At 33.7% G+C, this 16,049-nt stretch overlaps 2 protein-coding genes and 2 pseudogenes across 2 annotated transcripts; 3 read left to right on the top strand and 1 right to left on the bottom strand.

Moving 5' to 3' along the window:
- The first annotated feature begins 3,994 nt into the window (after positions 1-3,994).
- LOC110684535 (putative wall-associated receptor kinase-like 16) lies at positions 3,995-7,342 on the top strand. Its single transcript, XM_021860975.1, has 4 exons — positions 3,995-4,208; positions 4,780-5,325; positions 5,813-5,974; positions 6,151-7,342. The coding sequence occupies exons 1-4, from the start codon at positions 3,995-3,997 to the stop codon at positions 7,194-7,196; spliced, it is 1,968 nt and encodes a 655-aa protein (XP_021716667.1). The 3' UTR covers positions 7,197-7,342.
- A 2,301-nt stretch (positions 7,343-9,643) lies between these two features.
- LOC110684531 (cysteine-rich receptor-like protein kinase 26) lies at positions 9,644-11,401 on the top strand. The gene is made up of 2 exons (XM_021860974.1): positions 9,644-10,041; positions 10,769-11,401. Exons 1-2 carry the CDS (start codon positions 9,670-9,672, stop codon positions 11,297-11,299), a joined length of 903 nt encoding a protein of 300 aa, XP_021716666.1. The 5' UTR covers positions 9,644-9,669; the 3' UTR covers positions 11,300-11,401.
- A 276-nt stretch (positions 11,402-11,677) lies between these two features.
- LOC110684534 lies at positions 11,678-12,757 on the top strand (annotated as a pseudogene).
- Positions 12,758-12,895: 138 nt separating this feature from the next.
- On the bottom strand, positions 12,896-15,518 carry LOC110684533 (annotated as a pseudogene).
- Positions 15,519-16,049: the final 531 nt, after the last annotated feature.

Raw genomic sequence — 16,049 nt, 5'->3', positions numbered from 1 at the left:
CTTTTCAAAATAAGTAAAATTAGTATAAATCCTGTGTCAAATAATAACCTATAAACACTAATATATCTTATGAATCTTATCTATTGCCTCTTTTCATAATGAGAATACAAGTGACTGAATCTACAAAATGACAGATTCCTCCTTCACACAACTAACAATTTCAACTAGAAGACAAGAATTTCAAGACATGCCATGTGTATGTAGCTTTCAAAATTTTTATAGTAAGACTAGTTGTAGGAACTATGCAAAAAAATATCTGGTTGATTATAATTGACAAATGTTCACAACCAAGTTGGCTCATGATATGATATGGATAATTCGGATCACTTCATCCTAAATAGTGTATGTGCATTCATTGTAACTTTATACAAAGTATAATAAAAAATACAGGTATATTTGACTTTTGTAAATAAAGATGTCATTGGATTGGGCTGATCCAATGAAAAAACAAGACACAACAAAAGTACATCGTACATACAACATGTCACAATTGGCGTAAGGACTAAGGAGTTGACCAAGCAAACCTGACCCAGTCCGATCCAACCTAAAAATTGCTGGGTTTGAGTAGAATTTTTAGGATTTTTTTTCCAAACTAAGCTTTATTGCCAAAGTATTTTGCAAAGTGGACTCGTGGCAAAACTATTTACCAACCTAAGCTTTCAGGGTCGGACAGCGTTTTACACCCTGGTTTTTTAAAAAGAATATCCAACGAGTATAACGCTATCTGAGACAGCGTTTTACATGTTGACTTTTTTCTTAAAAAAATGTCGTAATTTTTGATTTTAAAATAAAATAATAATAAAAAAAATTTACACTAAAAACGCTGATTGTGTCAGCGTTTTTAGTTAATTTTTTTTTTTAGTTCTTAATTTCAGATTTTTTAAAAAAAAAAAAAATTACACAAAAAACGCTGAAGTCAGCGTTTTTAGTTAAATATATATATTTTTTTAAATTGTTAATTTTAGATCTGAAATTAAGAATTTTAAAAAAAAAATTTAACTAAAACCGCTGACTCAGTCAGCGTTTTTAGTGTTTTTTTTTTATTTTTTATTTTTAATTTTAAAATAAAAAATTACGAAATTTTAAAAAAAAAGTCAACATGTAAAACGCTAAAACCAGGATATAAAACGTTATCCGAGACAGCGTTTTACTCTGAAAGCTTAATTTAATAAATAGTTTTGTCACGAGTCCACTTTGCAAAATACTTTGATAATAAAGCTTAGTTTGGAAAAGTTTCCGAATTTTTAGGTCCGCAATATGAGCTCAAGCTAATCCAGCTAGTTTTTTACATGTATTATTTTGGGTTTTGGATGGACATCCTAAAATTTAATTTTCGGTTGCAATTTGGCCAGACCTGAAATCACCCAAAAATCTCGGTATTTTGGCCCGAATAACATGACACGTGTTCCGGCCTGAAATGGCTCAAAAGTCCGGTATTTTGGTCCAAAAGCCAACTTTTATCGTCAAAGCGTGGCACAGCCTACAATCAGGTTTAGGTCCGACATGCTGAAATGAGTGAGATCTATTTTCTTTTTTTGTTGGACTAACAACATGAAACATTCTCATACGAGTTATACCATCTTTATTTTTGATTAAGATTGTTAAGCCCATCAACAAAATGGTAACTAAGAGGCCCAAGAAAGATTTGGGCCAAGAAACAAATTTTAAAGGAATTGAAACTACACTATGAATGGTCTTGTTATACTTTTTTTTTTTTTTTTTTTGAATAATCTTGTAATACTCCTTTTGTTTATTTAGTGTTAAACTTTGATTTTTTCCACTATTCACATAATGATTTTAATTTGACTTTTTTTATTTATGAAATACAAATGTTGTTGTATAGTACTCCCTCCGTGTTTAGGGGTAGGATTCATAAGTTATTACAAATTTACAACTAAATTTAATAAATAGATTAACAATCCTACAAATAAGCAACTACTACTAGAGGTGTCAATTCGAATGTTCGGGTCGGGTTCGATGAGATCGGGTCGGGTCAGATTTAATTTTAAACTTGAGTCATTCTAAAATATTGTGTTTATACGAGTCGAAATTTAAATCGGTTATTTTCCAAGTCGAATCGATCAAGTTAGGTTTTAACACCTCCAAATACTACCATTCAAAATAAGTTTTTTCCTTGGACTACAAAGTGGTGCGATGAAATTCAGAAATGTAATCAGATTTGAGAAAATCCAGGGAAGAAAAAGTCAAAGGCAAGAAAAGGTATGACAAAATTTGAGCCCGCCTATTTTAAAACTAACATGACTACTAGCTTTTTGGACAATGAAAAGTCCAAATAAAAATTTATCAAAAACTACATCAAATGACAAGAATTAGGAGATCATCCATCTATCCAACAACTCATTATTAGTGGTATGGAAGTACTACCTAAATGTGGTTAACATAACATTAAAAAAATTGTGTTAATGAATAGAAAATCTTTGGACATTGAAAGACAAATCATTTACAAATTAAACCAATTATCATTATGGTATTAATCAAATTTAAGAATGTTCATTATGTGCATGAAGATTTAAGACGTGCTAAAGTCATTAGCTAGTATCTGTCCAGCAAGACCAGCCCATTTAACGCCATGATTCTCTGTAATGACGGTGATTATTACCGATTTATCATAAAATTAGTCATGAGTCAAACTTTATACTTTATTAAGCAAAAAATTTCCAATAAAATGGGGTTGTAGACAACTCATCATATGATATACATAATCTCCCTCCACGATTGCTTGGAGAGTACAAATTATTAGATAGGAGTACCTCTTATCATAAATATATACTTAGTATATTTCATCCATTTCATATTATTTGAGCTATTTGACTATTATGATTAACTAAATAAAATACTGACCAAGGATTCCCCTAAATTTTCACTATGGAAAAATTATAGAAGCCAATGTTTAGGAAATATCATTTGTATAGCCGGAATTTAGTTTTATTTGTGTATAAAATGTAGTATGTGCGATATTTTTAGATTCGTCTTAATATGTAGGTCGGTACTTTTATAATATCGTAAATTTTGAATTTTTGTTAAACATATTTAAAGATAGGCCCTGCACCTTAAAAAAATAATATTCAGTAAAAATAATTTCAATTCAGTAAAAATAAGTCCAGTTTAGTAAAAATAAGTTCAGTTTAGCAAAAATAATTCTAGTTTAGTAAAAATAATTTCAGTTCAGTAAAAATCAGTAAATGTAAAGAAGAAATATAATAGAGATTCAGTAAAAATAATTTCAAATCAGTAAAATTCATTTCAGTTCAGTAAAAATAATTTAAGTTCAGCAAAAATAATTTCAGTTCAGTAAAAATAATTTCAGTTCACTAAAAATAAGGTGAAGTGAACGAAACCATACCGATGGCTAAAAATAAGTTTGTATAACTAACGTGTAAAGTCAAAACATACATAAACATCATTTTAGAATGGAGAAAGTATATAATTTGTGCAAAATTTCAAGTGTTACTAGAAGTCTAAAATTAAAGAATGAAGTAAGTGTTGTATTATTCCCGATATAACATTCTTTATTAATTTTCAAAACATTCTTTATTAATTTGATTTTTTTTTCTTTATTAATTTGATTATAATAGAAATGCTTTTTATTATTACGGGAGTTGCCGGGTTAATTGATAATACATCTTGACTAAGCGTACACGTACAACATCAATATTTCCATAAAACATTTCTTCATATTCAGCTTTCGATTCTTTCTTTCCAATCAACTAATATTTTCTCCAAATTTATGTAACATAAACAAAATAACCAAAATCCAACCAAAGAAACCATGCATTTCTTAATGTTGTCAATAATAGTGCTACTACTCTACACCATTCCGGCATGCTCAACCGCACCAATAACAATGTTTAGCGCCCCGAACATCACCAAGCCCGGCTGCCCTCGCAAATGTGGCAACCTAACCGTCCCCTACCCCTTTGGGGTCGGCTTGGGAGCCGGCTGCTCGAAAGGTATTTGGTATGACATCTTTTGCATGACTTCTTTTGATCCTCCGAAGGCCTTCCTACCCGGAAGTAATGATGATGACCAAAATGCAATGGAAATCCTCGACATATCTGAAACTCAAATCCGTCTTAAGAACCAAATTAGTTACGTATGTTTCAATTCAACGGCTGAAACTTCTCCTATGAGTTCCGACTACACTAGATTCTTTCTCAAGACAATGCGTGCTCCCTACAGTGTGTCCGGTACGTATACAATGCACATGTTCTTCAATTTTCAGTGAGATCATCACACATAGTGCACAAAAAAAAAAAAAAAAAAAAAAGGAAAATTTGTCAGAAAACACAATTTTTGTTAGAAACCACCTTATAATTTTTTTTTTGTTAAAACACACGTAATTATTTTTTTTGTCTAGACCCACATTAACCCGGAATATGGTTGTTGACCCACTATTCCAGTGTTGACCCCTAAACCACCACCCCCACCGCCACATGCATTAGTTTAGCCGCCATAACACCCGCCCTAACCACCCTCTCTTATGAATTTGCTAATTAAACTTGATTTTTTTGTAAGAGGTTATGCCTTTTTTTTTTTTTTTTTTTTTTTTTTTTTTTGTATTGTAAGAATTAATATTACAAAAAAAAAAAACTGCAAGTTATCGGTCTATATATATATATATATTAATCATGTTAGCAATTAACACATACATTAATTAAGAAATTAATTAAACTGGCTACATAATTAGCCCAAACTACTTAAATTTGAGTTATTATAGTTACCTACATATACACGTTTAATTTTTTTCACTGGCACCAGGTACTGCAAACAAACTCTTCGCTGTGGGGTGCCGCGACTATCCCCGATTCACCGGAAGCATTGATACTGGCTTGTTCACTCTGACCGATGACGGAACTGCCTCATGCAGAACCAACTGCAGCTCAGGGGGCAAGAATGTCGTCGCAGGCGAATGCAACGGCATAGGGTGCTGCCAAGCCAATATTCCCAAGGGAATGAGGTCTTATACTGTGAATCATGATAGTTTCAACAATAACCACTCAACCATTACATCTTACAACCCTTGTGGGTATTCATTCGTAGCAGACCAAGAAAGTTTCAAGTTTCGAGGGATCAAAGATCTTAATGACCCTAACTTTTTAAATAGGACTATGTATGATGCTCCTTTGGTGCTAGATTGGGTGGTTTCTAATACAACTTGCGCTAATGCTAAGCGCGATCTTCATTCTTATGAGTGTAAGGAGAATACTATTTGTGTCGATGCTGCTGATACCGGTATTGTAGGGTATCGTTGCAGTTGTCTTCCTGGTTATCAAGGTCATCCTTACCTTAGTCCGGGATGCACAGGTAAGATGACTACATTTACGACCATTTTTTATACTCCGTATTTTTGTGTATCATAATTGTTAGGATATGTGTTGAATATAATTTAATTGCCTCTACAAACGATAGTTTTGACATAATTTTTGGACATTTTTTAAAGAAAACTGTATAAAATCGTTTTCAAAAACAATAAAACTTTTCTTAATTTACCTATTTGGACATAGTTAACGCATTATTAGTAAATGTGTGAATGTGTTATTTTTCATTATTTCTTTAATTTATATATGTTGCATTTGTTATAACGGTATTTTAATATATCAGACATTACACGTTGACTTTGTGGGTAAATCATCCACTAGGTAGACATAACCTTCTAGCAATACCATACCATGTACAATGAGTACATCATTACATGATGGATCAGAGAATAATGATATACGAAGTAGGACTGTAGATGTAGATATATATAGTTAAGTTTTTGTTGAGTTTGCTCTTTCTTATGTGTTGGCAGATATAAATGAATGTGAAGATCTCGATAGTAGTCCATGCTCAATGAAATGTAAGAACACTCCAGGAAGCTACACTTGTTCTTGCCCGTCTGGATACACCGGTGATGGTAGAAGAAATGGGACTAGTTGCAATCTAGAATTTCCTGCTTTGAAAGTTGGCTTAGGTAATGTCTATTTATGGACACTTTGTTTACAATATCATACATAACATATAACACTGATAATTGATAGAGTATAAAACATATCAATTTCTGGGTCAAAACCATCAGCTTTTGGTTGAGTTGGTCCTCTAACAATAATTTTTAATTTTATTTGTACGTACTCCTCCTTGATGATACAGGTGTTGGATTGGGCTCCTTATCTTTACTAGTTACTTTAAGTTGGGCATTCTTGGCTAGTAGAAAAAGAAACCTTGCGAAAATGAAGGAGACGTTCTTTCAAAGAAATGGAGGATCGCTATTGAAGCAACTAATTTCTCCTAATAAACAAGACGACGTGGAGCAAGTGAAGGTATTTACCATAGATGAGCTAAAGGTAGCCACCAAGAACTTCAAGGAAGAACGGATTGTTGGTCGAGGTGGTTATGGGACCGTTTACAAGGGATTTTTGCCAAATAATCAAGTTGTTGCGGTTAAGAGATCAAAGTTTGTGGATGAAGATCAGATTGAACAATTTATTAATGAGTTGATCCTCTTGGCTCGAATTAGACATCCTAATGTGGTACGGCTTATAGGATGTTGTTTGGAGGTTGAAGTCCCGTTGTTGGTGTACGAGTTTATCTCCAATGGCACATTATATGATCATATTCATAACAAAGATGGAACGACTTGGTATTCTTGGAGTAATTGCTTGCGTGTTGCCATGGACTCGGCTAGTGCTCTAGCACATATACATACAATTCCAATATTTCATCGAGACATTAAGTCCGCAAACATATTACTAGATGATAGTTACACGGCAAAGATATCCGATTTTGGAGCTTCGAGGTTGATTCCATTACATAAGACTCATTTGTCCACTGTGGTACAAGGTACACTAGGCTATCTCGATCCAGAGTACTTTTTCTCGAGTCAATTAACAGAGAAGAGTGATGTTTACAGCTTTGGTGTAGTTCTTTGTGAACTCCTAACACGGACAAAGCCACTTTTAACGGAGAGGCAAAGTGAAGCACAAAACCAAAATTTGGCAACATACTTTGTCAAGTCTATGCAACAGGACAATTTGTTCAATATTTTGGACCCTCAATTAGTTATGGAAGCGACTAAAGAGCAACTAATCACGATTGCAAAGCTTGTACAACGATGCTTAAATGTCCAGGGAGATGATAGGCCAACAATGAAGGAAGTGACAAAGGAATTGGGAGATTTATGGAGGCAAACAATTTAATCTAGATGGCTCCGGGCAATAACCTTAGCTTGATTATGATCAGAATATACCAATAAACAAAATCCGTAGTTTTTAATAGTTCTATGAATTTTGTTATTGAATTTGTTGTAGGTTTTAAGCAGAAAAACAACCATGATCAAATAGTAAAATAGTGATCAAATTGTAAAATAATACAATTGTAATGAATTAAAGAAAACAATGGAGAAAAGAACGTTGAAATTTTATATTGAATCTTGATAACTATGAGAATATAAACATGACTCGAGCCCTTCAAATGAGAACATGTTGAAGACCGTATTGGTAGGAATGGGCTAGTTAAATTTTGTGAAAATTGTACCGCAAATCTAATCAACAACCTCAAATCTATTATCAACAAGATCCCAAATAATTATTTGATGGCGCTCAAATTATTATATTATCTACTTTCTAGTAATTCTCATCTTAGTAATGACTAAGGATTATTAGTAGTCAAATAAATGTTATTAGTGGAAGATAATACTTCTCTAACAAAAAAAAAAAGCTCTAGTTTTGTTAAGTTTAGTGTTGTATTAGAGTTTTATCTATCCCACACCAACCTTAAAATATTATTATTTACTTAAAGGAAAATCTGTCAGAAAGGTATTTATATGCTCACTTTTTTGTGATGAATAACCTTATATGCTCAAAGTGGTAAAAAAAGGTCTTTAAAATTCACTTTTGTTGTGAGGGATCTTGACGTTGAAATATGGTCGTTGACTTCAAATTTCTGGAGTTGACTATCATTTGCATGTCACGTGATGTTTTAAAAATGCTCTTTCTTTGTTTTTTTTTTAATTTTTTTAATCAATAACATGGCGACACATGGCACTATGGAATCCACTTGACAGATAATTTATGGATCAAAGCTGTTAAGTGGTGATATAATCAATTTTCAGCAACTTTTTGGTGCAGCAGGCCACACCGTGTGCCAGGGGTTACTCGAGTTATTTTGTTAGGGGTTACCCGAGTTATTCAGTCAGGGGTTACACGAGTTACTCGGTCAGGGGTTACTTAAGGGGTTCGGACAAGGGTTACTCGAGGGGTTCACTCGGTCAAAGGTTACTTGAGGGGTTACTCGCGGTCAGGGTTTACTCGAATTACTAGGTCAAGGGTTACTCGAGTTACTCAGTTAGGGGTTACTCGGTCAGGGGTCACTTGAGTTACTCGGGTTAGGAGTTATTTAAGGAGTTCGGTCAGGGGTTACTCGAGTAATTCGGTTAGGGGTTACTTAAGGAGTTCGGTCAGGGGTTACTCAGTCATGGCTTATGTGAGGGGTTACTCGGTCAGGGTTACTCGAGGGCTTCGATCATGGATTGCTCGAGGGGCTACTCGGTCAGGGGTTACTTGAGGGGTTACTCGGTCAGGAGTAACTCAAGTAACCCCTGACCAAGTAACTCGAGTAACCCCGACAACTCGAGTAACCCCTGACCGAGAAACTCAAGTAACCCCGGCAACTCGAGTAATCCCTGATCGAGTAACCCCTGTCGCACGGTATAGTAGGCCACATACAAAAATTTGTGATAAATTTATTTTACTATTTTGTGGTGTTAAAGTAATTTTTTTTTTTTTTTTTGTAGTATTAAAAAAATTTCGTGCTTTTTTATGTTGTTAATTAAAAAAATTCCAAAAGAAAAAAAAAAAAAAATAGTAGCATACTCCGTGTTACCAGTATACGGAGTAACTTTTATTGTATGTTGCCTAAGTGGCGATTATAATTGTCTTACCAGGCAAATACTTAGCATGACTAAATAAATTGATTAGATCAAATGATAAAATAGTTAGCGTCATTGTTGTTGTTAGCGTCACAGTTAGGTCTATCACGATGTTGTACAGATATGCTCTTGTAGTGGTAGGCAAGTTTTTACCAGGACGGCATAATAGCTGCACATTTGACCTCGACTTGCTGGCCATGTTCTGTTGAACCTTAAAACCTTGATTAAAAAAAAAAAAAAATACAAGTACTATAAATTTATGATAATAATCTAAGTCCATTTTTTTTTCTTTTCCTTTTTAATATGCTTCATTTTGAAATATCATACTTGAAAACCCCAAATAAAATATAATTTTATAGTTTTAAAATAACTATAAAATATTATATTATATACAAGTATAATTAATTATTATATATATGGTCAACTATAAGGTTAGATGTTTGTTTATGTAAGATAAAATGACAATATAATTTAAAGATGGTGACAACAGGGACCCATTCTAATTTCTGATCACTACTTTATTTTGTATGAATAGTAAACGGGAAAACAAAAAAAAGTACACTACAAATCTGTTAAAGTTAATTACAGTAAGCTGTATATTAGTACGTATAATTGACTATGTAAGTGCTCGATTAAAATGACATGGATGAGCTCTCATTAATTATAATTATAATTATAAAGCTTAAATTTTTTTTTCCAAAATCGTATAAGAACATGGTTCTAACTTCTATTACGGCTTCCCAATGGCCTGGCAAATAATTTCTTCTCTTCATCTTTTCTTCTACACATCTCTTTCTCTGATAAGTTTGACAACAAGTCAAAATAATCCGATATTTTTAGGCTGGAAATGTGAAGACTCAAATGGGAACTATACTAAAAATAGTCTTTTCCATTCAAACCTCTTAAATGCCTTCTCTAATCTTACCTCCCTCTCCTCTTCCAATATCTTCTCCAACTACTCTGGAGGCATACGCGAGGATGCTGCAAACGAAGTCTTTGCCTTATATGACTGTCGAAACGACCTTCCACTTCGAACATGCCATGATTGCGTTGAGGAAGCCGCAAAGAATCTCTTGGAGATTTGCACCTCCAAAGAGGCCATAACCTACTATGAGGTATTAATGTTCATAACAATTAAAAGAACATACTTTATAAAAGTACCCTCTTTGTTCTTTTTTTATCTACCTACTCCGTATTTTTTTTTATCTTCTTATTTTTGCTTTATTTTTTTTATGGCAGTTTATTTTTTTATCTTATCACTTTTTACTCCACCACATGGTCCACATTAAATGAAGTATAATAATTCGGAGCACTAATCTTTCAAATTAATTTTTCTTTCCTATCTAAAAAGTAATGTAAGGACCCAATTTTCACTTACTACCAGTACTTCATTTTATATGAACAGTAAATGAGAAGATTAGAAAAGAACGGAGAGAGTAGAGTTGTCATTTGAGTTTTTTTTTTTTTTTTTTATCCTAACAAATCTATCCAAAAAAACCGAATGAAGTGGACGTGTGATTGAATTAAATGGGTGAATTATCCGAATAATATGTGTCAAAAAAAAAAAAAATCCAAATAGTAACTTCATATGTAGTTTGTAAAAATACCCCATTCCGCCTATTTAATTTTTTAGGTCAAACTTATAAATATTTGACGGTAATTTCTAATCAAGATATGTATCAAAATTGTACAGTACTTCGTATGACTTAGCTGTTACTCGTATAAAATACTTCAAATATAGTTTCATCTCAATATAGAAATATAGATACTTCGTATGACCAAATGAATAATTTATATTTTCCTAGCCAATGAACATACAACTACAATGGTTCTCTATGGCAGCAATGCATGTTACGGTATGCAAACCGTCCAATCTACAACATCATGGAGTTGAAGCCCCAACTTTATTTCTGTGAGATCAGTATACCTGATGGAGGCGAGTTAAATCGAACTGTTGAACCGATCTTAAAAGGGCTAATAGATGAAGCTACAATGGAGAACTCATCGCGCTACTTTGGACTAGGAGACGAGAGTTATTTTGAGTATCAAAGAGTATATTCTATGGTGCAATGTACTCCTGATATAAGTAGGGAGCAATGCAAGGAGTGTTTGATGAATTCCTTGAATTACACCCTTCAATGTTCAAATGATAGTATGATGTCAAGTTATCATGGCGTGCCAAGTTGCTTTATGAGATACGATTTCGTATCTTTCTACAATATATCGTCACCAAGCCCTTCACCAGTTCCTCCCATGGCTACCATGTCAACACACTCAAGGACTACTAGTAATGGAGGTCAACGTTTGTATTCTATTAGAAACTTAATTTTTATTTTCTCCTTTTCTTTGGTAATCATGCATGTAATGTTATAACATTGTTTCTCAAGTGAAATATACCTAGAGCAAATATGTACGATTACTTGTATATTTATGGTCAAACTAATGCATTGTACTGTATATTAGATTTTATTATATTGTGTCGATTATTTTGAAACAGATAAAGTATTTTTACAAGGTATTATCTCCCAAATACAGTTTTAAAAAGGTCTTAATTTGCAAACTTGAACAAACTTATGGTCTTTTCCATTATAACATTATAATTTCATCCTACCTTTGAGTATCACCCACGGGGCCACGGCTTCTCCTGCTAACATACCAATTTGGACCGTACCCACACGCTATTAGTAGTAGTATTTATTTATTTGTGGGATTGGTTAGTTCATTCAACTAACTTGATGGCTGGTGGTGAAAACCAATTTGGAGCAAGTAAAGGTATTTACCATTGACGAGTTGAAGGTAGCCACTAAGAACTTTAAAGACGAACAAATTGTTGGTCGAGGTGGTTATGGTACGGTTTACAAGGGTTTTTTTTACCGAATAGTCAAATTGTAGCAGTGAAAAAATCAAAATTCGTAGATGAGAATCAAATCGACCAATTTATTAACGAGTTGATCCTTCTTGCACGAATAAGAGACCCTAATGTGGTACGACTTTTAGGGTGTTGTTTGGAAGTTGAAGTCCCATTGTTGGTTTACGAGTTTATCTCCAATGGCACACTACATGATCATATACATAATCAAGAGAGACCTTCTTGGTATTCTTGGAGCAATTGTTTGCGAATTGCCATGGACTCGGCTAATGCGTTGGCATACATACATTCTTTACCAATAATTCATCGAGACATTAAGTCCTCAAATATTTTACTAGACGATAGTTATGCAGAAAAGATATCCGACTTTGGAGCTTCAAGGTTAATTCCATTAAATGAGACTCATTTGTCAACCGTGGTACAAGGTACACTAGGATATCTCGATCCATAGTACCTTTTTTCAAGTCAATTGACGGAGAAAAGTGATGTTTATAGCTTTGGCGTAGTCATTGCTGAACTCTTAGCGAGGACAAGGCCACTTTTGTTAGAGAGGCAAACTGAAGAACATAATCAAAATTTGGCAACATACTTTGTCAACTCTATGCAGCGCGCAAGATAATTTGTTCAATATTTTGGATTCTCAATTGGTTACGGAAGCAACTCAAGAGCAACTCATCTCAATGGGAAATCTTGTACAACGATGACTAAGTGTTGAGGGTGCTTTGAGGCCAAAAATGAAGGAAGTGGCGATGGAACTAGGAGACTTATGGAAGCAAACAATGTACTTGACCCCGAGCAATAGCCTAGCCAAGCATGATACCATGACTTTGCTTGAAAAACAATGATCAATTAACGTATGAATCATTGCAAAGACATCATTGAAAGAATGAAAGATCTTTATCATGGAACTGTATAGTGAGTTTACATATTTATTTAATTCAAGTTACATTGTTTTGTTGTTTGTTACTCAATCAAGGTGTCTTAATTTTTTGAATCAGAAATTTTGGCCGCCAAATTCTATTAGACAAATTCAGCAAGATCGATCTTAGTTTGATATCAGCTTTGATCCAAAGAACTTCTTAGACTTGAGTTTTTTTTTTTTTTTTTTTTTTTTTTTGTGTATTATTCATATGATCATCAAGAAATACTTTTCTCATTCAAATCACAAGATTAAGATACCTTAGTCTAAAAAATAAACCAAAATAAAAGTAAGACACCTTGATCAAAATGTTAAGAACAACCAGACACCTTGAGAAAATGTCAAGAACAACCAAATTAAAAGAAAATTAATTAATAGTCCTCATAAAAAATGAAAAAAAAAATAATAGTAATTGATGATTACATAATTATTAATTCTCCTGTTATGTAATCATGTATGTTGCTGTTACATTTCTCGTTCAATCGGAGACAAGTTCGTTGGTTGCTTACATAATTCTCCTAGATCAATTGCGACTTCCATCATTGTCGGCCTATCATCACCCTTAACACTTAAGCATCGTTGTACAAGATTTGCAATGAAGATAAGCTGCTCTTGAGTTGCTTCCACAATCAATTGAGAGTCCAGAATGTCGAATAAATTGTCTTCTTGAATCGATTGTATAAAGTATGCTGCCAAATTGCAATTTTGGTCCGTTTGCCTTACCGGTAAAAGAGGCCTTGTCCTTGTTAAGAGTTCAGCAAGAACAACACCAAAGCTATAAACATCACTTTTCTCGGTTAATTGGCTTGAAAAAAAGTACTCTGGGTCTAGATATCCTAGTGTACCTTGGACCACGGTGGATAAATGGGTGTGATTTAATGGAATCAATCGTGAAGCACCAAAGTCGGATATTTTTGGTGTATGACTATCATCTAGTAAGATGTTTGAAGATTTGATGTCTCGATGAATTATTGGTATTGAATGTATATATGTTAGCGCATTGGCCAAGTCCATGGCAATTTGCAAGCAATTGCTCCAAGAATACCAAGAAGCCCCGTCTATATTGTGAATGTGATCATGTAACGTGCCATTGGAAATAAACTCGTAGACTAACAATGGGACTTCAACCTCCAAACAACATCCTAGAAGTCGTACCACATTTGGATGTTTTGTTCGTGCTAGAAGGATCAACTCATTTATAAATTGTTCAATTTGACCTTCATCCATGAACTTTGATCTCTTAACTGCGACAATTTGATCATTTGGTAATAATCCCTTGTAAACTGTACCATAGCCACCTCGACCAATGATCCTTTCTTCCTTGAAGTTCTTGGTGGCCACCATCAACTCGTCAATAGTAAAGACCTTTACTTGCTCCATGTTATCATGCGTACTGGGGGTTATTAGTTAATTCAACAACAAACCTCCATTTTTTTGATAGAACAACTCTTTCATTTTTGAAATCCTTCTTCTCTTCCCGGCAAAGATCATCCAAATGAGGGCAATGAGTAAAAATAGGGAGCCGAAGCCAACACCTGTGAGTTGACAAAGTATAGTTTCCATTAATTATGGAAGTGTAATTTCCTGAAAGAATTACTAATAATAGTGGAAAGATATAATTAAAAGTGTAAAACTAAGAAGTTTGCTCATGCTATTTAGCAATTAGTACCTAAGGCAACCTTCATTACAGGAAATTGTCGTTTGCAACCCGTCCCTTGTTTTCTACCATCCCCAGCATATCCTGATGGGCATGAGCATGTGTAGTTTCCTGGTATATTTGTGCATATCATAGAGCATGGACTACTACTTGGATCCGCGCATTCATTTATATCTGTGCACATTCAAAGATTAATATAAACAAATTATCTCACACTTTGTAACACTAGTCAAAAACAAATGCAACATTTTGATTCAAAATTGAAAAAAAAATATATAAAAACTTAGGAATGCATGATTCATGTACATATTGGTATATTACCATATACGATATTTTGTTACTAATAACTTCATCCTATACAAATACTTTTTTCATCGTATACAAATACTTTTTTGTTCTAAATTTCTTGATCTGACTGATGTGTAGAAAATCCAACTTATATGACATAAATGATAAGGTTGAAACATAACTATTACTCCATATATAGAATGAACAAATACTTGATTTTTTTCTTTAAAAAAAATGGAACAATCAAGATTTCATTAATGAAGTTGGTGTCATGCATATTACCTGAGCAACCAGGAGAAAGATATGGATGGCCTTGATAACTAGGAAGACAACTGCATCGATAACCTCCAATATCACTATCAATGACATCGACACAAGTAGTATTTTGCACACATGCATAGGAGTTAAGATCACGTTGAGCATCGGCACACGTATCATTTTCTATGAACCAATCTAGCGCCAAAGGAGCTTCATATGCTGTCCTGTTTACAAAGTTGGGGTCATTTAGATCAGGAATGCCGCGAAATTTGAAACTTTCTTGGTCTGCCACAAATGAGTACCCACAAGGATTATATGTCACAGTCGATGTATGGTTCATGAGGATATCAAAACTCAACGAATAAGATCTCATCATTCCCCCAGGAATGACGGCTTGGCAACACCCATTGCCATTGCATTTGCCTGCAGCCACATTTCTGGCGTCGAAGCTGCAATAAGTACTGCATGAAGTACCTTGATCACTGGGGATCACAGTGGGAGTGGCATCGAAGGCTGACTCGAAATGGGAGGCATCATGACACCCCACAACGAACAACTTGTTTGCGGTACCTACACATAGTATAGGATTTATTACATCCATTTTATTAAGGTTTTAGGAGTCTTTTGATTCTGGCATTTGGAGTCGATTTGAGGTCAAAATATGAAAAAAGTTATTGAAAATGTCTCATTTTGTATGTGTCATGGAAACCGAGGTAATTATTAGCACGAAAAAAATAGGTATTTCCGATAACGTTTTTCAATTTTTGACCTCAAATCAAATTCAAAGGACCAAAATGACCTCTAAACCTTAATAAAGAAAATTTGGCACAAAAGTCAATGTTTATATTTTAAATTAAAAATGAAACTTTTTAGCGTTTTTGAAAAAAAGGGTGGTATAATTGAAAATAAGGGGAGGTTACTTCTAAATAGGATGTATTGAGGGGTGGTTATTTACAAAATTTTCAAAAAATTATAATATTTTTTGTGTGCTTATCGAGATGATGAATATAATGACACCCAACATAACTATGTTATTTATTATTTGTAATTAGAAAATGATGGTCAAAGAAGTGAGTAAACAATGTAAGAAGTCAACCTAGAACAACTTAAAAACACAGAGGAATGAAGTAGT

Source organism: Chenopodium quinoa, unplaced genomic scaffold (genome assembly GCF_001683475.1).
Source record: "Chenopodium quinoa cultivar QQ74 unplaced genomic scaffold, ASM168347v1, whole genome shotgun sequence".
Taxonomy (NCBI): domain Eukaryota; kingdom Viridiplantae; phylum Streptophyta; class Magnoliopsida; order Caryophyllales; family Amaranthaceae; genus Chenopodium; species Chenopodium quinoa.
Note: the sequence above shows the minus strand (reverse complement) of the source record. Positions and strands in the feature narration are given on the sequence as shown.

Coding starts and splice junctions, on each gene's coding strand:
- LOC110684535 (XM_021860975.1), top strand. CDS start 3,995: ATGACTTCTTTTGATCCTCCGAAGGCCTTCCTACCCGGAAGTAATGAT. Junction 5,326..5,812: donor CCTTAGTCCGGGATGCACAG/GTAAGATGACTA, acceptor ATGTGTTGGCAG/ATATAAATGAATGTGAAGAT. Junction 5,975..6,150: donor TGCTTTGAAAGTTGGCTTAG/GTAATGTCTATT, acceptor TTGATGATACAG/GTGTTGGATTGGGCTCCTTA.
- LOC110684531 (XM_021860974.1), top strand. CDS start 9,670: ATGGCCTGGCAAATAATTTCTTCTCTTCATCTTTTCTTCTACACATCT. Junction 10,042..10,768: donor AGGCCATAACCTACTATGAG/GTATTAATGTTC, acceptor TCTCTATGGCAG/CAATGCATGTTACGGTATGC.